This window comes from Pongo pygmaeus, chromosome 5 (assembly GCF_028885625.2).
Source record: "Pongo pygmaeus isolate AG05252 chromosome 5, NHGRI_mPonPyg2-v2.0_pri, whole genome shotgun sequence".
NCBI classification, from domain to species: domain Eukaryota; kingdom Metazoa; phylum Chordata; class Mammalia; order Primates; family Hominidae; genus Pongo; species Pongo pygmaeus.
In genome coordinates, this window is record NC_072378.2 from 30,914,157 (window position 1) to 30,937,002 (window position 22,846).

General features: G+C 52.7%; 2 protein-coding genes across 6 annotated transcripts; both read left to right on the top strand.

Annotated features, from left to right (window-relative positions):
- Window positions 1-4,519: 4,519 nt before the first annotated feature.
- On the top strand, window positions 4,520-11,266 carry GTF2H4 (general transcription factor IIH subunit 4). Of its 3 annotated transcripts, XR_010126667.1 has the most exons (15): window positions 4,527-4,756; window positions 5,385-5,524; window positions 5,786-5,890; window positions 6,235-6,366; window positions 6,966-7,062; window positions 7,154-7,242; window positions 7,459-7,570; window positions 7,732-7,800; window positions 7,985-8,068; window positions 8,308-8,440; window positions 8,622-8,752; window positions 9,417-9,464; window positions 9,616-9,694; window positions 10,142-10,379; window positions 11,141-11,266. XR_010126667.1 is itself a non-coding variant. In XM_054491592.2 (14 exons), exons 2-14 carry the CDS (start codon window positions 5,388-5,390, stop codon window positions 10,312-10,314), a joined length of 1,389 nt encoding a protein of 462 aa, XP_054347567.1. In that variant the 5' UTR covers window positions 4,520-4,756; window positions 5,385-5,387; the 3' UTR covers window positions 10,315-10,434. The 3 variants fall into 3 exon arrangements, 2 of the variants coding, with proteins under 2 accessions (XP_054347567.1, XP_063522074.1); XM_054491592.2 differs by lacking the exon at window positions 11,141-11,266 and having other exon boundaries at window positions 4,520-4,756; window positions 10,142-10,434; XM_063666004.1 differs by lacking the exon at window positions 11,141-11,266 and having other exon boundaries at window positions 4,527-4,804.
- Window positions 10,549-22,831, top strand: VARS2 (valyl-tRNA synthetase 2, mitochondrial). 3 transcript variants are annotated; one of them, XM_054491586.2, is made up of 30 exons: window positions 10,549-10,675; window positions 11,136-11,368; window positions 11,487-11,568; window positions 11,686-11,786; window positions 12,078-12,199; window positions 12,313-12,379; window positions 12,476-12,573; window positions 13,190-13,271; window positions 13,417-13,536; window positions 14,007-14,118; window positions 15,149-15,237; window positions 16,080-16,170; window positions 16,445-16,572; window positions 16,689-16,792; window positions 17,025-17,106; window positions 17,422-17,498; window positions 17,587-17,662; window positions 17,945-18,047; window positions 18,281-18,351; window positions 18,472-18,597; window positions 18,806-18,910; window positions 19,060-19,128; window positions 19,252-19,330; window positions 19,458-19,585; window positions 19,707-19,859; window positions 20,727-20,933; window positions 21,647-21,758; window positions 21,916-22,091; window positions 22,252-22,380; window positions 22,481-22,831. In XM_054491586.2, the coding sequence occupies exons 2-30, from the start codon at window positions 11,168-11,170 to the stop codon at window positions 22,580-22,582; spliced, it is 3,192 nt and encodes a 1,063-aa protein (XP_054347561.1). In that variant the 5' UTR covers window positions 10,549-10,675; window positions 11,136-11,167; the 3' UTR covers window positions 22,583-22,831. The 3 variants fall into 3 exon arrangements, with proteins under 3 accessions (XP_054347561.1, XP_054347566.1, XP_063522073.1); XM_054491591.2 differs by lacking the exon at window positions 10,549-10,675 and adding an exon at window positions 10,743-10,800; XM_063666003.1 differs by lacking the exons at window positions 10,549-10,675; window positions 21,647-21,758; window positions 22,481-22,831 and having other exon boundaries at window positions 11,168-11,368.
- The last annotated feature ends 15 nt before the right edge of the window (window positions 22,832-22,846 follow it).

Sequence of the window (22,846 nt, forward strand, 5' to 3'; positions counted from 1 at the left end):
TCCTGAGTAGCTGGGATTACAAGTGCCTGCCACCACGCCCAGCTAATTTTTCTATTTTTTGTAGAGACGGGGTTTCACCATGTTGGCCAGGCTGATCTTGAACTCCTGATGTTGTGATCCACCCTCTTCGGCCTCCCAAAGTGCTGGAATTACAGGTGTGAGCCACTGCGCCTGGCCCTGGCTCTGTTCTTTCTCTCCAGGATGCTGCCTGAGGGGAGGAGGTCATGAGCTCCCTCTCACAGGAATTTTCTTTTTTGAACTACCACGCCCACTAACATGCTGCTAACATGGTGAAACCCTGTCTCTACTAAAAATACAAAAACAAATTAGCCGGGCATGGTGGTTCATGTCTGTAATCCCAACTACGTGGAAGGCTGAGGCACAAGAATCGCTTGAATCTGGGAGACAGAGATTGCAGTGAGCCAAGATCGCGCCACTGCATTTGGCCTGGGTGACACAGTAAGACTCTGTCCCCTCACCCCCTCCAAAAGAGGTGTGCCTATTTCAATTTTTTTTTGTTTGTTTTTGTCTTTTTAAAATTTGAGACAGAGTCTCATTTTGTTGCGCAGTCTGGAGTGCAATGGTGTGATCTCAGCTCGCTGCAACCTCCACCTCCAGGGCTCAAACAACCCTCCTGCCTCAGCCTCCCAAGTAGCTGGGCCTACAGGCATGCACCCTCATGCTCAGCTAATTTTTGTATTTTTTGTAGAGACAGGGTTTCACCATGTTGCCCAGGCTGGTCTCAAATTTCGGGGCTCAAGCGATCTGCCTGGCTTGGCCTCCCAAAGTGCTGAGATTACAGGCGTGAGCTACTGGACCCGGCCTCAATTTTTAGCAAAAGTATATGAGTATGCTCCTATACCCTGGCCAACATTGAGGCTGTCAATCCTTAATTTCTTTTTTGCTCAACTTTTATATTTTAATTTTATTTATATATTTATTTTGAGATAGAGTCTTGCTCTGTTGCCCAGGCTGGAGTGCAGTGGTGTGATCTCGGTTTACTGCAACCTCAGCCTACTGGGCTCAAGCGATTCTCCTGCCTCAGCCTCCCAAGTAGCTGGGATTACAGGCGCCCGCCACTATGCCTGGCTAATTTTTGTATTTTCAGTAGAGACAGGGTTTCACCTGCCCAGGCTAGTCTCGAACTTCTGACCTCAAGTGATCCACCCACCTCAGCCTCCCAAAGTTCTGAGATTATAGGTGTGAGCCACTGCCTCCGGCTGATTTATTTATTTTTATTTTTATTTATTTATTTATTTTGAGATGGAGTTTCACTCTTGCCCAGGCTGGAGTGCAATGGTGTGGTCTCAGCTCACTGCAAACTCTGCCTCCAGGGTTCAAGTGATTCTCCTGCCTCAGCCTCCCAAGTAGCTGGGATTATAGGCGCCCATCACCATGCCAGCTAATTTTTGTGTTTTTAGTAGAGACGAGGTTTCACCATGTTGACCAGGCTAGTCTGGAACTCCTGACCTCAGATGATCCACCCACCTTGGCCTCCCAAAGTGCTGGCATTACAGGCGTGAGCCACGGCGCCTGGCCTATATATTTATTTTTAAGAGAGAGTCTAATTCCGCGGCCAGGCTGGAGTGCAGTGTAACTGTAGCTCACTACAGCCTTGAACTGCTGGACTCAAGCGATCTTCCTCCCTCAGCCTCCTGAGTAGCTAGGACTACAGGTGTGGGCATACCCAGCTAATTTCTTTTTCTTTTTCTTTTTTTTGAGACAGGGTCTCACTCTATAGCTCAGGCTGGAGTGCAGTGGCATGATCACAGCTCAGTGCAGCCTTGACCTCCTGGGTCCAAACAATCCTCCTGCCTCAGCCTCCTCAGTAGCTGAGACCACAGCACTAGTCCTGGCTAATTTTTTGAATTATTTTTTGTTTTTTGAGACGAAGTCTCGCTCTTGTCCCCCAGGCTGGAGTGCAATGGCGCGATCTCAGCTCACTGCAAACTCCGCCTCCCAGGTTCAAGCGATTCTCCTGCCTCAGCCTCCCGAGTACGTGGGATTACAGGTGCCTGCCACCACGCCCAGCTAATTTTTGTATTTTTAGTAGAGACGGGTTTCACCATGTTAGCCAGGCTGGTCTCGAACTCCTGATCTCGGGTGATCCACCCGCCTCGGCCTCCCAAAGTGTTGGGATTACAGGTGTGAGCCACCATGCCCAGCCAATTTTTTGATTTTTTAAAACATTTCTGATACTCTGTTTAACTTTCTTTTTGCTTTGGCCAATCTTTCTTTCTCTTTCCTTCTTTCCCCCTCCCTACCCCTCCCTTCCTCTCCCCTCCCCAGTTCTCCTCTGTCCTCTCCTCTCTTCCCCTCTCCTGTTGGGACAGGGTCTCACACTGTTGCTCAGGCTGGAGTGCAGTGGTGCTATCATTGCTCACTGCAGCCTCAATCTCCTGGGCCCAAGTGATCCTTCTACCTCAGCCTGTCAAGTAACTGGGACTGCAGGAGCACACCACTACACCTAGCTAATTTTTGTTTTGTTTTTGTAGAGGTGGAGTTTCTGTATGATGCCCAGGCTGGTCTGGAACTCCTGAGCTAAAATGATCTACCTTCTTTGGTCTCCCAAAATGTTGGGATTACAGGCCTGAGCCACCCTGCCAGGCCTCTTTCTTTTCTTTCTTCTTTTTTTTTTTTTTTTTAAAGCTGCTCCTTGCTCAGCAGGGCTAACTAGTAAGCAGTGGTCTGTCCCAATCTTTCTATTATGTTTCTTTTTCTTATTGCTTTGTAACAGCTTTTTGTATTTTGTTTATTTCATCAACCATTTCTTCCTAGATTGTAAATTGTCTTTCAAACTTACCTAAAATTTGCCATAAAAAAGCTTTGTCAATTTTTAGCTGTTCTTTGAAGATTTTAAAACATTAATTGCTAAAACAACAGGGACAACAGAAAACATGGGTGGGCTACAAAGTCTAGCAAAGTCTTACATAGTCATTACCATTTTGATCCCTGGTCGCTTGCAAATGTGCTTCAAATCCCAGCTTGGGCACTTTCTGTCTGATTGCAGGAATTTTTTTTTAATTTTTTTTTTTTTTTTTTTTAGAGATGGGCATCTCAGGTTGGGCTCAGTGGCTCACGCCTGTAATCCCAACACTTTGGGAAGCTAAGGCAGGTGGGTCACCTGAGGTCAGGAGTTTGAGACTAGCCTGGCCAACATGGTGAAACCCTGAGACCAGCTTGGCCAACATGTTGAAACCCTGTCTCTACTAAAAATACCAGAATTAGCCAGGCGTGGTGGCATACACCTGTAGTCCCAGCTACTTGGGAGGGTGAGGTAAGAGAATCGCTTGAACCCGGGAGGCTGAGGTTGCCGTGAGCTGAGATCATGCCACTGCACTCCAGCCTGGGTGACAGAGTGAGAGACTCCGTTTCAAAAAAAAAAAAAGAGAGAGAGAGATGGGGGTCTCACTCTGTCACCCAGGCTGGCACGATCATAGCTCACTATAGCCTCAAACTCCTAGTCTCAAGCGATCCTCCTGCCTCAGCCTCCCAAGTAGCTGGGGTCACAGCTCTGAGCCACCTCGCCAGGCTGCAGGCAAATTTCTTAATCTCGCCGGGCTCCAGTCTTCCAGTCTACAAGGTGGGAATAACAAAATTTGCTTATAGGAATTTGGGGAAACGTGTAGTTCTGGGTTTGGGTGAAGACCTCCGCCTTTGTAGTAGGTTCATAAATCAAATCAGAGCAAATAGTTGGTGTCTTAAAAACTGTATTTATCTGGGTCTTCTAAGTAGGCGGTTTGAGGAGTGGTGGAGGCAGAAATTAAGATTTATTCAGTACTTAGGGCCAAGTAAGGTGCAATGGATCGTGTTAATCGTTAACTCGTGGAAACCGTCCGGAGTGTGTATGCTTTCTTTTCTTTCCTTTTTTTTTTTTTTTTTTTTTTTTGAGACGGAGTTTCGCTCTTGTCGCCCAGGCTGGCGTGCAATGGCATGGTCCTGGCTCACTGCAACCTCCGCCTCCAGGGTTCAAGCGATTCACCTGCCTCAGCCTCCCGAGTAGCTGGGATTACAGGTGCCCACCACCACGCCCAGCTAATTTTTGTATTTTTAGTAAAGACGGGGTTTCACCATGTTGGCCAGGCTGATCTCGAACTCCTGACCTCGGGTGATTAGCCCGCCTCGGCCTCCCAAAATGCCGGGATTACAGGCGTGAGTCACCGCGCCGGCCCGGAGTGTGTATTATCCCAGTTTTACGGGGAGTAATTGTGCTCACTCGGCTCACCACCAAGTCGCCATAACGCGCCTCCGCAAGGAAGCCCTCCAGGCACTTCTACTTTCCCAGACCCGCCTCCCGCTCCAGCCGGTTACACGCGCCGTTAGCAGCGTGGGCGGAGTTGGTTCTGCCTTCGCGGAACCAACCGGTCCGTCTTCTGGTGTCTGCCGCTCTCTCAATTAAAAGCCAGCTCCTCTCCTTTCGGCTTCCCCACGGTGCCTTTCGGGATTTGTAGTCAGACGCGCTTCAGCCGGCTCTAAGGAGAGCAAAGATAAGACTCCAATTCCCAGCATCCCCCGCGCCGGGAGAGTGCAGCATCCATTCTCATCCTCTTCACTTTTCCACTCCTCCCCTTACCTCCCTTCTCTTCTGAATTCTCCATTCTGGGCTCTTGCCTGTGAAATCTTTCTTCGCTTTCCCCATCTTTTCCTCGCATTTTTTCACCATCTTTCCCTCAATCTCCAGGAGCCAATGCGAGACTTTGGCTCCGATTAAGCGACGGCCCGAGACTCGGGGTGCGCGAGGAGGATCGACAGAGTGGTGAGGAGACCTAGGAGGGCGGGAGTGGCAGAGGTATGAGAGAGAGAGGTGAGTGAGAGGCGAGGAGTGAGAGGAAGGCAGGGAGAAGCTAGGAGATCGGAAGGCGTGGGTCAGGGTGAATGACGTGAAGTAGACTTGGGAAGGGGAAAAAGGTGGCTTTAGATTTGGGAAGCATGGAGGGGAGAGGTTACCGCCGTACTTAGCAGAAGTGGGCTAAGAGATAGAAGATAGGAAGGAGGGGCAGATTTGGAGCTTATAGACTGGTCTGACCAGGATGGGATGGAAGAGAGAGGTGTGGGCTCAATTTTCTTTGTCCCTGTTTAGCCAAAGATGAGACAAGTCATTGAAATACAAAATGATCTTGCAAACACTGGACAGTTAACAATTCTGTCACTTGGTAATTGAGGGAAGACTGGAGTTGAAGGGCAGAAACAGGGCGAGGAGGCAAGAAAGGGAGGGAGATTGGTCAGGTTTGGGAGAAACCAGAGGAGATGAGTGACATGGGAAAGGAGACCACAGAAAAGGTGTGGTTATTGTGGGGACTGATGGATCTGGAATCAGTTAGAAAGGTCAGGGGTGACACTGGCATGGATGGTGAGGTTGCACTTCTGACGTTTGCATTCCTCAGGTGATGGAGAGCACCCCTTCAAGGGGACTGAACCGAGTACACCTACAATGCAGGAATCTGCAGGAATTCTTAGGGGGCCTGAGCCCTGGGGTATTGGACCGATTGTATGGGCACCCTGCCACTTGTCTGGCTGTCTTCAGGTGAGGAGCCCCTTCATGGCAGGGAAATGTAATGGAGTCTGCAGACTGGAATAAAATATCATAGGTAAAAGTGTAGCAGCCTGGAGTGGGGGTGGGGACTGGGGGCGAGGGTTGGAAATTGCTCTAAAGTGTGGGGGCCAAAACAGCAGGACTGGTAAAGTTGTGGTGGAGTGAGATGAGATGTTTGAGAGGTAATTGAGGGCACAGATGCAGATACAATGCAGCTTCTGATATTAACCTTTGACCTCTGTCCCTGTACAGGGAGCTCCCATCCTTAGCTAAGAACTGGGTGATGCGGATGCTCTTTCTGGAGCAGCCTTTGCCACAAGCTGCTGTAGCCCTGTGGGTAAAGAAGGAATTCAGCAAGTAAGTCTCAGCCAGATACAAATTTCTCAACAGCTACATTTCCCAAACTGCTGTTCCTTGGAGCACTTCCAGGAAGTGTTAATAGGTATATTACAAAACTTAAAAATAAATACATTTGGGAAACTCTGCAAATGTATCTTCCCTCTTAAAGAGTTATGTGTGATATCTGTAATGAGGCTGTGATAGGTAATGCAGTAAAGAATTTGTCTTAAGAAGATACTAATTTCACTCTGTGGAACAGTGTTCCAAGGATCAGCAAGTTCAGAACACGCAGAGATGGTGGCTTTTATGGGCCTCCTTTTTGTTCTCCAAATACCCTACTCACCTCTCTGCTTCTGTTCCAGGGCTCAGGAGGAAAGTACAGGGCTGCTGAGCGGCCTCCGGATCTGGCACACCCAGCTGCTCCCAGGCGGGCTCCAGGGCCTCATCCTCAACCCCATTTTCCGCCAGAACCTCCGCATTGCCCTTCTGGGTGGGTATGTCACTTCTGTCTCTTCCTAAGCTAGGGCAGGGGAACTGCTGCTTATTAAACCACTAATTAAACTTTGGGAGGGGGAGTTCCTGGGGGCCTCCCCGGAACCTTGTGGTCTCCACGTTGGGAACTCCTTTAGGAGTAAGTTGGACCAGATGTAGTGTGTGGTGTAGTAAATGTCCCCCACTCATGGCCCCTGAGGATAAGGGTGGAAAGATGGCAGAAGGGCAGCAAGGAACACAGACAGGGTTCCTTGCTCTTTTTTTGTTGTTCTGTTGTGTTTGTTTTTGAGACAGAGTCTCACTCTGTCACCAAGGCCAGAGTGCAGTGGTGCGATCTTGACTCACTGCAGCCTCTACCTCCTGGGTTCAAGTGATTCTCCTGCCTCAGCCTCCCGAGTAGCTGGGATTACAGGCACCCACCAAGACGCCAGGCTAATTTGTATTTTTTGTAGAGATGGGGTTTCACCATGTTGGCCAGGCTGGTCTTGAACTCCTGACCTCAAGTGATCCACCCATCTCGGCCTCCCAAAGTACAGGGATTACAGGTGTGAGCCACCGCACCTGGCCAGGGTTCCTTACTCTTGGCCCATCCTGGCCATAGGGGGAAGGCCTGGTCTGATGACACAAGTCAGCTGGGACCAGACAAGCATGCCCGGGATGTTCCCTCCCTTGACAAGTATGCCGAAGAGCGATGGGAGGTAAGCACTTGGGACTGTGTGTGTCTCTGCTTGTGCTTCTACTTCCCATGGCCCTTGGGGCATGGTCTCCCTGTTTTCTTCTGTTCTTCAGGTGGTCTTGCACTTCATGGTGGGCTCCCCCAGTGCAGCTGTCAGCCAGGACTTGGCTCAGCTCCTCAGCCAGGCTGGGCTCATGAAAAGGTGAGGAAGCTGGAGGTACAGCAGCTCTCTGCTGTGCCATCTCCTTGGGTCCCTAAGAAATGGTATCTGGGGCTAGTCAAGATCAGAGGACATTAGCTGGAAAAGGCAAGCTGAGTAGAATATAACCAGAGATACCAAGAAAAAACGTGAGTGGACAAGTGGGGATAGTAGTCTTTCTCTGCATATCACCATCATTGTCCCGGTCTTTGTCTCTAGTACTGAACCTGGAGAGCCACCCTGCATTACTTCCGCTGGCTTCCAGTTCCTGTTGCTGGACACCCCGGCTCAGCTCTGGTACTTTATGTTGCAGTATTTGCAGACAGCCCAGGTGAGGAGGCCGGGGCCACTTGCCAGCATGCTCTGCTCCTCTCAGGTCTCACTGAGAGACTCCTGCCTACGGACTGTTCCCTGATTTTCTCTTCTCTGTCCCTTTCTTCCCATTGTCTCCCTCCCATCCCTCCTCCTTTGTCTCTGCCTCTTTCTCCCTAGAGCCGGGGCATGGACCTAGTAGAGATTCTCTCCTTCCTCTTCCAGCTCAGCTTCTCTACTCTGGGCAAGGTAAGCAGGGGGCTGAAAGGTATAGAGATGGGAAGGGGAAAGCAAGTTGTGGGGCAGTAGAGTAGAGTGAGAAGATAAGAATGAACACAGAACAAACAGAGATGGAGAAAGACAGAATGAATGTACGGGGTTGGAGGCGGGTGGGTTGTGTTTTGGACCCCAGCTGGAAACCTCTGTTCCTCAGGATTACTCTGTGGAAGGTATGAGTGATTCTCTGTTGAACTTCCTGCAACATCTGCGTGAGTTTGGGCTTGTTTTCCAGAGGAAGGTATGAGCGCCTAGATAAGTGGCTTCCAGGGAAGAAACAGGGTGGCGTGTTGCCTTCGCCTTTAAAAAGGAGTGGGGTCTTGGGGCAGTAGCAGGAAGCAGTTGCCAGAACTGAATACTTGGGTCTCTCGGGGGAGAGAAGTTGGGGTTCTGCATCTTGGGAGGGATCTAATATTTCAGGCAGGAAAATGTAAGGCAGTGACTTCTGAGACAAGGCATCTGCCTTTCTTTTCTTTTCAGAGGAAATCTCGGCGTTACTACCCCACACGCCTGGCCATCAATCTCTCATCAGGTGTCTCTGGGGCTGGGGGCACTGTGCATCAGCCAGGTTTCATTGTCGTGGAAACCAATTACCGACTGTATGCCTACACGGGTGAGGCGGGACAGAGGGCCCCTGGAAGAGAAGGTTGGGGGTGAGGGAATGCCAGTTTATGTTCGTATTTACCTGGCAGTCTACAGAGCTCTCTGACATTTCTCATGACACTTGAAAGAAGGGCTTGAGGGAGTCTGGGTGTGGGGGTGGCCTCCTCATCCTCTTTCTATCCCTGGCTCAGAGTCGGAGCTGCAGATTGCCCTCATTGCCCTCTTCTCTGAGATGCTCTATCGGTTCCCCAACATGGTGGTGGCGCAGGTGACCCGGGAGAGTGTGCAGCAGGCAATCGCCAGTGGCATCACAGCCCAGCAGGTATTCCCACTTGGGAGAGGTGGAGCAGGAAGACAGGCTGTACTTGGGCTGTGGGGGACAGGGGGTCACATTATGGAAGGCTAGCTCTGAGTCTGTTATAATAGGTGGTGGTGAGTTGTGTGTGTTTGAAGAGAAATGAAGGCTTTGGGTGTGAGAATAGGTAGATCCTTGAGGGGAAAAAAACATGGAGGGAGGAAGTATAGCTCTGGATTTGTGCCTTGGCACTGCCACATCCTAACTGCGTAAACTAGACATAGTTGTTTTGCCTCTGTGAGCCTCAGTTTCCTCACCTAGTAAATGACAGTTCTTACCTTAGGGTTGCCGGGATAATTCACTGGAAGAATAGGGGCAAAGCATTGAGCTCAGCACCTGCCATGCAATAAGTGCTAAAAAAAAAAAAAAAAAAAAAAAAAAGGTAGCTGCTGCTATTTTAAAGAAAGAAAAACAAAACATTACTGGAAAGGGTGAATGTGCCAGAAAAGGAATATCCCATGTTGCTTGGAGCAGCAACGTGGGATAACAGCTGAACTGGGATGGGTGGAGTTGATGACAGAGTTACGAGTTTTTAGAATAAGCTGATGTTCCAGTGACATTAGGTGACAGCTCAGATGGCTTTCCTGCCTTCTTGCTGGAGCCCTCATGCCATTCTTGTCTGTTTTCCTAGATAATCCATTTCTTAAGGACAAGAGCCCACCCAGTGATGCTCAAACAGGTACAGACAGGCTCCAAGATGTCAGAGGCTGGCGGCTGGTGATGAGATGATGGAAAAGAAAAAGGGGCATCCAAATCTGGGGAAGGAGCAGAGGGCCGGGTTGTCTGGGGCAGTATTCTGAGTTCCTACATTCAACCCTTGCTCCTTGCAGACACCTGTGCTGCCCCCCACCATCACCGACCAGATCCGGCTCTGGGAGCTGGAAAGGGACAGACTCCGGTTCACTGAGGGTGAGTAGCTGCTGGTGGCCAAGTCTTGGTCATTGGCCAGAGAAAGGGCAGATAATTCAGTCTTGATAAAGTGTAAAAACTTTTCATGCATTTTATTTTTCACTTCATGGACTAGCAGAGAAAAGCTGGCAAGACAGTTTTTTTTTGTTTTGGGGTGAATCGGTAGTAAACAAATCGTCCCAAATCAATGCACTTTGGATTTGGCTAGGAGAGGGAATAATTCACAGTAATTTGTATTAGGCCTTTCTGAATATGGCCGGATCACACTGGTGTTAAGATGAACCCCTGAGCAGACAAGCAGAGAGAATTAGTTTCTAAAATTGCGGTGGGGACAAGCCCAGACCGCGTCCAGGGCCGCCACGAAGGAGCTGGGGGGATTCCCAGCAGGAGCTCCGAGCTTCACTTTCTCTTCTTCTCCCCGCGCCCCTCCCGTCCTGCCGACCCCAGGTGTCCTGTATAACCAGTTCCTGTCGCAAGTGGACTTTGAGCTGCTGCTAGCCCACGCGCGGGAGCTGGGCGTGCTCGTGTTCGAGAACTCGGCCAAGCGGCTCATGGTGGTGACACCGGCCGGGCACAGCGACGTCAAACGCTTTTGGAAGCGGCAGAAACACAGCTCCTGAGAGCGCGGGACTTGGACCCGGACCTCGGCGGGCGGGACCGGGCGGGGCGGGGCATCAGAACTCAGGTGTTTTTTATTTACGCGTCAGGGCTTTTCTTGTCTAATAAAGTTGTGATAGGTAGCAGTGCGGTCCCGGGCACCTCCCCGTGGAGTTTGCCTTCGCCGCGGACTCGCTCCTCTCGCCGACAGCCATTGGACCGGGAGGGAGAGGGTGGGACCGAAGCCAGCTGCTGCGCATGCGCCGGCCAGGGCCCCGCCCCCATGCGCCGCGCGGCTCCGGGGCCACGTTCCAGGGTCGGGTTTGGTGGAGCCCCCAGTCCCTGCCGCAGCGGGGCGCCCTGGGATAGCGGCGGGGCCTCCCGGTGAGCGCGCGCCGGGGCGGCCTCCGGGAAGTGGGAGACGCTGCGGGCCCTGGGCCCAGGCCTTGGGATGGGCGGGAAGGCCTGGCCGCGCCGGGCTGTGGGCACTGCAGGAGGCCCCTGGGCAGGTGGAGATCGTGGCGGCCCTGGCGGGACTCCTTGCTGGCTCCTGGGCGCGCTGATGCCCATCATCTCCCTGAGTTTCTGAGCCCTATCTCTCATGTGTCAGTGGTCACCGCCAAATCCAGACACTCCGGCCCTATTCCGGAAGAGCCCTGGTCTCCGTGGCTCCATGGCGCTGTCCGTTGATACCATGCACTCTAGCTCTCAAGGAGGAAAGGTTGTGTGGGAGGGAATATAGACTTGGAATAACAGACTTGTGCTAATTAGAGACGGGAAAGATGGAACAAGGGGAGTGACCCTCCTCCACCCCCATATCCTAATGTGCACTCTCTCTATCCAGAACAGATCTCGGCCCTTTTCCAAACACTCCTGATGCCTCATTTGCCTCTCGCCTCTTTTCGACCACCATTTTGGGGGCTGAGGCACTCACGGGGCCTCCCCAGGTTTCATTCCGTTTCTACACAGTCGGAGCCCCATGGATCTCCCATCTCCCGGAGGAACCGTGAAGCCAAACAGAAGCGCCTGCGAGAGAAGCAGGCGACTCTGGAGGCTGAGATAGCAGGGGAGAGCAAGGTTAGGGGTCAGACAGCTTGTCCTTGGGTTTCTGAGACTTGGGAGGGGCTGGAGGAGACGGGCTGAAATGCAGTCTGGGGTATACTGGATCCCAGCCTCTTCTGCTTTCTCTTCTCAGTCACCTGCAGAATCCATTAAGGCCTGGAGGCCTAAGGAGGTAGTATTGTATGAAATCCCTACGAAACCCGGTGAAAAGAAAGGTAAGTAGAATAAGTAAGAAGGCCTTTTCTTTCACATATGTGTTGCCCATTTGGCCTGCCGAAATGCAGCCTGGAAACAAGTTCAGTGGTTAGTGGAGCTCTCCTCTGCCTTCACAGATGTCTCTGGGCCCCTGCCTCCTGCATACAGTCCCCGATATGTTGAGGCTGCCTGGTACCCGTGGTGGGTACGAGAGGGCTTTTTCAAACCAGAGTATCAGGTTAGTATCTGGCAGGGAGGGGTCCTAAATGGTCTCCAGGACAAAGTGGCCCTTGAATACGACTGGAACCTCAGAGTTGAGCTCATATTGTAGACCTTGTCTTCTTTCTGGCTCTGGTGTCTCCAAAGATTTCTCTTGGCAGGTTCCCCCTGGCCAATTCCCTCCTCTCCACTCTCCTGTTATTTGCAGGACAGTTCTTCCCTGAAGTTCTTTCTGTTCTGGAGACAGTAGAGGGTGCTCTTTCCCCAATCCAATTCTCTCTTGCCCCTTTAACTTTTCTTCTTCCTCTAGGCCCGGCTGCCCCAAGCTACAGGGGAGACCTTTTCCATGTGTATCCCACCTCCCAATGTCACTGGCTCCCTGCACATTGGCCACGCACTCACGGTGGCCATACAGGATGCCCTCGTGCGCTGGTGAGAGGGGAGTGGGGGCTGCTTGAGTTCTTGGAAGGGAAATAGGAAGGGCAGGAATGAGTGAGGATAAACATTTAAGCCCAGGGGCTCACAGGAGGGCATTTTTGTTGCAGGCACCGGATGCGTGGGGATCAAGTGCTGTGGGTCCCTGGTTCAGATCACGCAGGAATTGCTACACAAGTATGTCTTTTGTTACGTGTTCCTTTTCTTGGGTGAAAGCAATTTCTTCCCCCAAAGCAACCTGACTCTGTTCATTTGCCCTGAATCCAACTGCAGGCTGTGGTGGAGAAACAACTGTGGAAGGAACGGGGAGTGAGGAGACATGAGCTGAGCCGGGAGGCCTTCCTTAGGGAGGTGTGGCAGTGGAAGGAGGCGTGAGTATGATGGGCAGGGCTCGGGGGGCCCAGATGGCAGATTTGGTTTCTTGCCTCCCTCCACTATCACTCCTGACTTGTAATCCTTGGCTCTTCCTGACACAGCTCTGACGTCCTCAGAGATGGAAGCTCTGGAGCCCCTTAACGTTTGGTGGAGTTTCCAAGCCTTATGTGTGTGGATATTATAAATGCATTAGAATATTCGTGTGTGTGTGTGTATTTTTATATATATATTTTTTTCTTTCTCTTTACTTACCCCAATTTCTCTTGTCTAAATCTCACCTTCTTCCACTCACTCATTCCCACCTTTCAATTCCCATGGAATTACCTCATTCTTCCGGGTCTGTTATCTCATGCCATTTCTGTGAAGCATCCTTGGATTTCCCACAATATGGCTATCCCTCCTCTCTTCCTATAGAACCTTTTGCCTCTTTTAATATCTTAGAAAACCCCATACTGGGTTTGTAAGTCCATTTCTATTAGCCTCTAGAGGCTAGATCAATGCCATCCTCACTTGATTTTCCTTCAACACCTGGCATTGCTGGGGGCATTGCTGGGCCTGGTACATAGGAAGTGCTTGGGAAGTGTTTGCTGACAAGGATCTCTCTGGGCACAGGAAAGGTGGAGAGATCTGTGAGCAGCTGCGAGCTCTGGGTGCCTCCCTGGACTGGGATCGAGAGTGTTTTACCATGGATGTTGTGAGTGTTCCGTGCCTTGGTCCCTATGAGTGTTGGGCGATGTTTAGGGATCTGTGTGGGGCAGGGAGGCAGCAATGCCTGGGTCCCTGAGCAGGATGATGGGCTGAGAAGTGGCTGTTAGAGGTGGACACTCAGGTCATTTCAGGGCTCCTCAGTGGCTGTGACTGAAGCTTTTGTGCGGCTCTACAAGGCGGGGTTGCTGTACCGGAACCGTCAGCTTGTCAACTGGTCATGTGCTTTAAGATCAGCCATCTCGGACATTGAGGTGAGGCAGAGAGAGGGAAGCAGGTTTGTGAGAGCTCTGAGGCAGAGTGGTCAATGGTTAAGAGCTCAGACTCTGGAGCCAGGGTGCCTGGATTCAAATCTGATGCCTGCCTGTGACAGCTGTGTGGCTTTTGGCAGACCGTTTAGTCTCTTTAAGCCTCAGCTTCCTCAGTCTGTAAATTAGAGATGATGGAATGCTTGCATCGTGGGGGTGTTGTAAAAATTAAATGAGAATTCACATAGGTGCTTGGCAAGATACCTGGCCATGGCTTAAGTGCTCAGTGAATGTTTATTAGAAGTGTGACTGCACAAGCATTGGGTGAGGGCAGAGGGAGGTAGCTCCCGAATCCTCCAAATGGCTTTTAGATGGATTGCAGGGAGGCTGGGCAGATGGATGAGTGGCAGAGTGAAGCCTGGGCATGAGCCTTGCAGAAAGGCTGCCCTCTGACCCAGCTTTCTCGGTGCCTCCAGGTGGAGAACCGGCCCCTGCCTGGCCACACACAGCTTCGACTGCCTGGCTGCCCCACCCCCGTGTCTTTTGGCCTCCTATTTTCTGTTGCCTTTCCTGTGGATGGAGAGCCTGGTGAGCATAGTACTCTGCAGGGTCACTCGTTTACCTCCATTTTTCCTGTTTTCTGGAGCCCATGTTGGGCTGCTAGGAACCCATCAGTCCATCTCTCACATGAACCTTGGTAGTGTTCGTCTCAGTGTGGGCACTTACCCAGGGTCTTCTGGGGGATGTACAAAAAGCGCATGTCGTCACTGCCCTTTGAGAGTGTGGTGTGATTCTTCAGGAGTGCGCTACCCAGGAAAGAGATCAGTTCTAAGGTATGGTTTTTTTTGGTTTGTTTTGTTTGTTTGTTTGTTTTTTGTTTTGAGACGGAGTCTTACTCTGTCGCCCAGGCTGCAGTGCAATGGCACGATCTCAGCTCCTGCAACCTCTGCTTCCCAGGTTCAAGGGATTCTCCTGTCTCAGCCTCCTGAGTAGCTGGGATTATAGGCGCTTGCCACCAGGCCCGGCTAATTTTTGTATTTTTGGTAGAGATGGGGTTTCACCATGTTGGTCAGGTTGGTCTCGAACTCCTGACCTCGTGATCCGCCTGCCTCGGCCTCCCAAAGTGCTGGGAATACAGGCGTGAGCCACCGCACCCGGCCTCTAAGGTGTGGTTTTTACGGTGAATGTTCTGAAGAGCTCAGAGAAAGGGAAGACAGATGAGCTGGAATTGTCAGAGGAAGCTTCTTGTAGGAGGAGCTGGTGCTCCCCCTGAAGAATGTACAGCATTTGTGATTAGGACACTGAGAATCCCCAGTGTCCTCTGGGCACCCAGCAAGAATTCTATTATAGTTGCTTTAATTAATGCTGCCCCCATTTCTTCCATGCAAACAAATTATCAGGGAATTCCTTAGCACCAGACACCCTCTCAGATCTCTGGTCATCAGCTTATGGGAAACCCTGGGTTCCTATAAACACTGCTCCTACTTTTTTCTAGTCACTCCTGGGGGCCTCTTCCACCTTGACTACTCCCTGCCCCTTCCCCTTTCCAGTTCTACTGCCTTTAGCTATGTTGGCAGTGAGGGGTGAGGATGATGACCAGCTGTATGTTTGTCTTCAGATGCAGAGGTTGTGGTAGGAACCACGAGGCCAGAGACGCTGCCTGGAGATGTGGCTGTGGCCGTTCATCCAGACGACTCGCGATACACAGTAATACCCAGTGCGCTTCTGCACTCTGGCCCGCCCCACCTATGGCCTTCTCTTCTCTTGGGTTTTAAATGGTGGCTCTTTCTCTCTTGCTTCTACTTCCTTTTCCTGAGACTTCTCTCAGTGGTTCTGATTCGACTCCCTCCTGTTCTTACACTTTTTCTGTAGCTCAGGGGTTGACAAACTGGCCCATGGTCCTAATCCAGCTTGCGGCCTTTTTTTTTGAGATGGAGTCTTGCTCTGTCACCAAGGCTGGAGGGCAGTGGCACGATCTTGGCTCACTGCAACCTCCACCTTCCGGGTTCAAGCAATTCTCCTGCCTCAGCCTCCTGAGTAGCTGGGAGTGTGGCACCATGCCCGGCACGTGCCACCACGCCCGGCTAATTTTTTGTATTTTTACAAAAATTAGTAATTAATTTTTTTTAAGTAATGTAATTTTTAAGTAATGTTATTTAGTAGAGACGGGGTATCACTCTGTTAGCCAGGATAGTCTCGATCTCCTGACCTCGTGATCTGCCCACCTCGGCCTCCCAAAGTGCTGGGATTACAGGCGTGAGCCACTGCGCCCGGCCGCTTGCAGCCTTTATATTATCTATGGCTGCTATTATATACCCTCTCCAGCTCTGCTGCAGTGGCAGAATAGAGTAATTGTGCAGAGATTGAATTTGTCTCTAGGCCCAAAAGCCTAAAATATCTACATTCTGGCCCCTTAAGAGTTTGCTGACCTTGCTCTAGCTCACTACCTTCCACTTTCTACCTTCTTATTCCTGGGGTTCTCACGCCCCAGCCCAGACCCTTCCAACCCTCACAGGTGCCTGTCCCTGATCCCTCTCCCTTCCCTTCAGCATCTACATGGGCGACAGCTTCGTCACCCCTTGATGGGGCAGCCTCTTCCCCTCATCACAGACTATGCTGTTCAGCCACATGTGGGCACAGGTGAGTGGAAGTCAGGGGAGGGAGAGAAAGTTGCGGGTCTTGGAGGAGAGGGGAGGGAACCAGGAGGAAGAGGAAGGTGGGAGTGGGAGATCCTCATATAGGGTGGTCTGAGTGGGGAATGGGAGGGAGGCACAGACAGAGAAAGTCGCAGGGGCTGGGGCGGTATGGGTGATGGGGTGGTATGGGTGATGGGGCAGTGCGGGTGATGATGATACATCTGGAAAAGCAAAAGCCAAGGTCAGGTTCAGTACTCACCATGGCTGTGCTCCCCAAGGGGCAGTGAAGGTGACTCCGGCTCACAGTCCTGCCGATGCTGAGATGGGGGCCCGACATGACTTGAGCCCCCTGAATGTCATTGCGGAGGATGGGACCATGACCTCCCTCTGTGGGGACTGGCTGCAGGTGGTACCACCCTATGTTACCCCATCCTTTGGGGGCTCTCTGTCCCCCTACTCCTCCTCCTAGTTTCTTATTTCTCTAGAGGCCTTCAATATTTACTCTTGCTGCTTTTTCTCCAGGGACTTCACCGGTTTGTGGCCCGGGAAAAGATAATGTCTGTGCTGAGTGAACGGGGCCTGTTCCGGGGCCTCCAGAACCACCCCATGGTACTGCCCATCTGCAGGTAACCTCATTTTAACTCCTTTACTAAGGGCTACCCCCAAAAGGGAATGTATGAAGCTTAAGGGTGACAATAGGATGGGCTCTGCACCCCTCCGTTAGAATATGAGCTCCGTGTCAGTTTTATTCACTATTGTATCCTCAGTACCAAGGGCCTGGCATGGCATGGGGTCTTGTGCCCCTGGGAGAAGTCACAGGGCTGGAAGAGCAGTGGACTCACCCTGTCTCCCTTTCAGCCGTTCTGGGGACGTGATAGAATACCTGCTGAAGAGCCAGTGGTTTGTCCGCTGCCAGGAAATGGGGGCCCGAGCTGCCAAGGTGAGGCTGCAGTGTAGGAAGGACTGGGGCCAGGGGTTGGGGGAGCTCCCTGAGAATTGGAATGCAGAAATGGGGAGCAGGAGACCTCCTGCCCTGAAGACCTCTCCAGCTGTGGTAACTGAAAGGATATGTGGGATGGAGGCTGGGCGGCCCAGCAAGGGCTGGCTCATGTCTTTACTCAAGCCCAGAATCTTGGCAAGAGGCTTGGGAGGTCCTTTCTGAGTTTTAAAATGACCTCAGAGGGCACTCGTCCTATCTGTGGAGGTGCGGCCGTGCAGGAAGGGCAACATTGTCTAAAGGCCCCTTTCCCTCCAGGCTGTGGAGTCGGGGGCCCTGGAGCTCAGTCCCTCCTTCCACCAGAAGAACTGGCAGCACTGGTTTTCCCATATTGGGTAAGGGTAGGGTAAGGGGAGCTCTCGTGGAGATGGGGAGGGGGGACTGACTGGTTATTCTAAGACTTCACGGATGTCCTCCCGGCAGGGACTGGTGTGTCTCCCGGCAGCTGTGGTGGGGCCATCAGATTCCAGCCTACCTGGTTGTAGAGGACCACGCGCAGGTGGGTAGGAAGCAGCACCCGGAGGGCCGAGTGTGGCGCAGAGCACCTAGCCCAGGAGTCAGAGCTCCACAGGGCCAAGTCCCGCTCCTGCCTGGTAATGTGCTTCATGCTCATAGTCATGTAACCTGCGCGATCAAGGCTCCCTGAAGTGGCATTTCTTTATCTCACCCCTGGAGGAACCTGGCCACTCTAAGACCACATGAGAGGACGCGAAAACCAAGTGACATTTACACCTGTCAGCTGTTCTTCCTCACTCTCCCTGACCCCTTCCTACTTTTGCAGGGAGAAGAGGACTGTTGGGTGGTTGGGCGGTCAGAGGCTGAGGCCAGAGAGGTAGCAGCAGAACTGACAGGGAGGCCAGGGGCAGAGCTGACCCTGGAGAGGGGTGAGTGCCTGAGCTGGGGAGGGATGTACAGGGGAGCGGGGGCCTGGGCATGTGGGCCTTTGAGGGGAACAGATCCCAAGATACAGAAGGTAGGGTCAGGAAAGTTGGGAATGGAGCCAAAGGGGACAGCCCTGGTCTCTGGGGGTGGGGGTTGGCCTAGAATGGTGTCAGCAGTGGTCTGAGGTCCTAGAAGCCAAGGTTCCAACTGTCCCCATTCTTTTTCTGTTTTCCAGATCCTGATGTCCTAGACACATGGTTTTCTTCTGCTCTGTTCCCCTTTTCTGCACTGGGCTGGCCCCAAGAGGTGAGGCGGGTTGCGAGGGCGAAAGTGAAGGGGAAACGATAAAGAAGGGATGGCTGGGCCCCCACAGAGGCTTGAGGGGGGCCCGGGGCCTGGGCCTCTTACTGCTCCTCTTCCTCCTAGACCACAGACCTTGCTCGTTTCTACCCCCTGTCACTTTTGGAAACGGGCAGCGACCTTCTGCTGTTCTGGGTGGGCCGCATGGTCATGTTGGGGACCCAGCTCACAGGGCAGCTGCCCTTCAGCAAGGTAACAGCCCTTCAGTGCCCTGCCGCTTTCTGTGACCCCAGTGTTCCCCAAACCTTGTCCTCCCTTCTAACTCCTAATGTGGTCCTTTCCACGTTCGTGATTCCTTTTTCCTGATTGATTTCCTACCTTACCCCCAAAAGTATGGAGGCCAGAGATCCCAAGGCACCTCCAAGGAAACCCCCCTCTGCTGACCCCTCCCTTCCTCCAGGTGCTTCTTCATCCCATGGTTCGGGACAGGCAGGGCCGGAAGATGAGCAAGTCCCTGGGGAATGTGCTGGACCCAAGAGACATCATCAGTGGGGTGGAGATGCAGGTGAGGACGAAGCACCCACTAGAGGGACAGGGTCTGCAGGGTTTGCAGGAGAGGAAGGGAGGCTGAGGGAGGAGTGAGGCCAGCAGGTGTGACCCTTGTAGAGGCAGGGCCTTCGACCTGGGCCGTGAATTACCCCCTTCCATCCCCAGGTACTGCAGGAAAAGCTGAGAAGTGGAAATTTGGACCCCGCAGAGCTGGCCATTGTGGCTGCAGCACAGGTGAGTCATCGCTGCCTGCCCCCTCCCAGCTCTAGCTCACCACCTCTGGCTTCCTCTGCAACCCGGGTCCTGGCCCTGCAGCCACAAAGGCATCTGCCACCCTTCTTCTTCCTCTGGTTGCAGAAAAAGGACTTTCCTCATGGGATCCCTGAGTGTGGGACAGATGCCCTGAGATTCACACTCTGCTCCCATGGAGTTCAGGGTAAGCCTGGGCAAGGGGTGTCGGGGTGAGCAGAGGGCAGCGGGCACCTGTGCAGGGGCAGGGCAGGGGCAGGACTTCCGGTGCTGCCGCCACCTACATGCAGACCACCTCGATTCTCCCCTTCTAGTGGGCGACTTGCGCCTGTCCGTCTCTGAGGTCCAGAGCTGCCGACATTTCTGCAACAAGATCTGGAATGCTCTGCGCTTTATCCTCAATGCTTTAGGGGAGAAATTTGTGCCACAGCCTGCTGAGGAGGTAAGAGAAAGCAGAGGTGCTTGGGAGTAGGGTAGTCAGGTGTCAGAGGGCCAAGGTGGCATCTGGAAGGAAAGGAGGCAGGGGAGGGGGAGTCAGGCCATCCTGCCCGCTCTGCCTGCAGCTGTCTCCCTCCTCCCCGATGGATGCCTGGATCCTGAGCCGCCTTGCCCTGGCTGCCCGGGAGTGTGAGCGGGGCTTCCTCACCCGAGAACTCTCGCTCGTCACTCATGCCCTGCACCACTTCTGGCTTCACAACCTCTGTGACGTCTACCTGGTGAGTGAGGCTGGGGGAGGCTTGGTATTCCCATGCCTGCTTCTAATTCCTCTGGAAATCCGATTCCAAGGCAGAGAGCTCTGGAGTTAATAAGTTCCCAATTGTCCCCTCAGTTAGGAAAGGAGAGGAGAGGAGACAAGGGAGTCTCAGTTCCCCTCTTCCTGGGACTGGTTTTGGCAGTGCAGCCCAGGCACTGTTGCCTGCCTGTCACCCGGGGAGAGGAGGAGGAGGGAGACTTCTAGAAATGTCTGACAAGTCGGTGTCAGAAGGCAGAGGAGAATTTTTTCAGTCCCTATAGTTGTTGAGTTTGGCCCATGGGCAGGCTGTGTGCTGAGAGAGGCCTGGGAGGGACTAGCAGCGGTCTTTAGACCAGGGGTTCTCATGCTGTCCTACGTCCAAAGCACCTGGAGGGCTTGTTGACCATGGATCTCCCCGCCCGCCCCCCCAACCCCACCACCCCAGAGTGGCTCCTTTAGCAGGTGGGGGTGGGGGTGGGTGGTGTCATGAATATTCATTTCTTGTCCCAAGTGCTGCTGCTGCTGCTGGCTGTGGACCACTGCCCTAGCTCAGCCTTTTAAAAACCTCTGTCCCCTATTGATAAGCAAAAAACTCAATAATTTTTTCCCTAAACTACACGTTTTCCTGGAAATCCTGTCCCTGTGTGCTGCAGAGAATTGCTGTCCTGGATTTCCCTTCTTTGTGCTGAGTGTGTCCTGGGACTGTGGATCATATCAGAAGTGCTAAGTGCTTCTGCCTGTCCCTCTCTCCCAGGACCCATGGCCTGCCCCACTGGCGGGTAGGGCAGTGGCTGTAGGGAGGAGGGCTGTGGCCCTGGACCTGTCCTCTGACCATTGACTTCCTCTCCAGGAGGCTGTGAAGCCCGTGCTGTGGCACTCGCCCCGCCCCCTGGGGCCCCCTCAGGTCCTGTTCTCCTGCGCTGACTTCGGCCTCCGCCTCCTGGCCCCACTGATGCCCTTCCTGGCTGAAGAGCTCTGGCAGAGGCTGCCCCCCAGACCTGGTTGCCCCCCTGCCCCCAGCATCTCGGTTGCCCCCTACCCCAGAGCCTGCAGCTTGGTGAGTCCCAAGCACCTCGGAGTGGGCCTGCGGGTGAAGGCGGGGGAGCGCCTTCTGAAGGGGTTTGCTGCAGGGGGCTCATCTGCAGGAATGGTTCATACTTTACTGTGGAGCCCTGGGGAGGATGGATTGTTCCTGCAGGGTTGCTGCAATGACCCTAGGGTCTTGAGGGACAGTATTAGCGTAGTGCTCAAGAGCAGGACTCTGTTGCTAGACTGCTATTTTCGAGCTGTATGATTGAGCCTCAGTTTCCCCCATGTTTAAACTAGGAACAGTAATAGTATATGTTATGGTTGTGATGAGGGTTGGATAAGTTAGTAATAGGGTGTCCCCAAAATCTCAGTGCAGCTTTAATAACTTCAGAAGGATAAATGCTATGAGCTCACCCAAAAATTATTTTAAAATTTAGCTATTTAAATTTATACTTATTTGGTTTTGAGTTTTGACTAATTCATTTTAAATTCTAATTTATTTTTGGTCAGCCATTTCAATCAGAGCAACTAAACAGACATCAAACGCTGATCATCTAAAACCTCTTAAATGACGCCTCACTTTTTGTTATGTTCCTTGAGATAGTGGATTTTCTGTGGTGCTGAGGACAGATCTCATTGCCATAAGGAGATGGGGTGGATGGGTCGAGAAGAGAGCCAGAAGAGTTGGTACTGAGTCTCCCAGGAGCCCCTTTGCCAACTCTGGGTCCCCCCCATTGCCAGGAGCACTGGCGCCAGCCAGAGCTGGAGCGGCGCTTCTCCCGGGTCCAAGAGGTCGTGCAGGTGCTAAGGGCTCTCCGAGCCACGTACCAGCTCACCAAAGCCCGGCCCCGAGGTGAGGCAAGGCGGGTCCTGGGCTCTGGTCCCTGTAGGAAAAGGGAGCTGGTGGGGAAAAGAGGAGAGCCTGAAGGGCAGACCCCCCATTAGGAGGTGCAGGGTAGGAAGGGAGGCAGGAGCTGAGGCCTTGCCCCTGACAGTTTCTTTCTTTCCAGTGCTGCTGCAGAGCTCAGAGCCTGGGGACCAGGGCCTCTTCGAGGCCTTCTTGGAGCCCCTGGGCACCCTGGGCTACTGTGGGGCTGTGGGCCTGTTACCCCCAGGCACAGCAGCTCCCTCTGGCTGGGCCCAGGCTCCACTCAGTGACACGGCTCAGGTCTACATGGAGCTGCAGGTGACCAGAGGGGATGGGGAGGGTTAGGGCAGGCTTGGGAAGCGTGCTGGGAGGAAGGGAGGGGCTGGGCTCTATAAAGTGGAGGAAGGGACCTTCCAATGGAGGATGGAGGCCTGGCAGCAGGCAGATGTCTGAGCCTTTTCTCCCTGTTCTTCCCCAGGGCCTGGTGGACCCGCAGATCCAGCTACCTCTGTTAGCCGCCCGAAGGTATAAGTTGCAGAAGCAGCTTGATGGCCTCACAGCCAGGACCCCATCAGAAGGGGAGGCAGGGACTCAGAGGCAACAAAGGGTAAGGCTGAGGGAGGCCCCCAGAAGGCTTGACCCCTGAGGGAATGTGGACCAGGAGGGGCCTCATTCCTGGATCCTCACCTCCTTTTCTCCTTGTCCAGCTTTCTTCCCTCCAGCTGGAATTGTCAAAACTGGACAACGCAGCCTCTCACCTCCGGCAGCTGATGGATGAGCCTCCAGCCTCAGGGAGCCCGGAGCTCTAACTCATCATCCCCATCAGTTTTCCTCCCTCTCAGACCTGTCTTTGAGGACAAACAGATTTGTCAGCTGTCAGGGTGCAGTGGGACATCAGAGACTATGTGGTCCATCGCCTTCATTGTGTAAATGAGGACACAAACTGGCTTGGTCGCAGTGACTGTGGTGTCCTTGAGATGCTCATATTACTGCCTGGCCTGCCTCCCACCTGGAAGTCTGGGAATGAGGAGATTCAGATAAACTTTTGAAATCCCAAACATGTCTGTTTATGG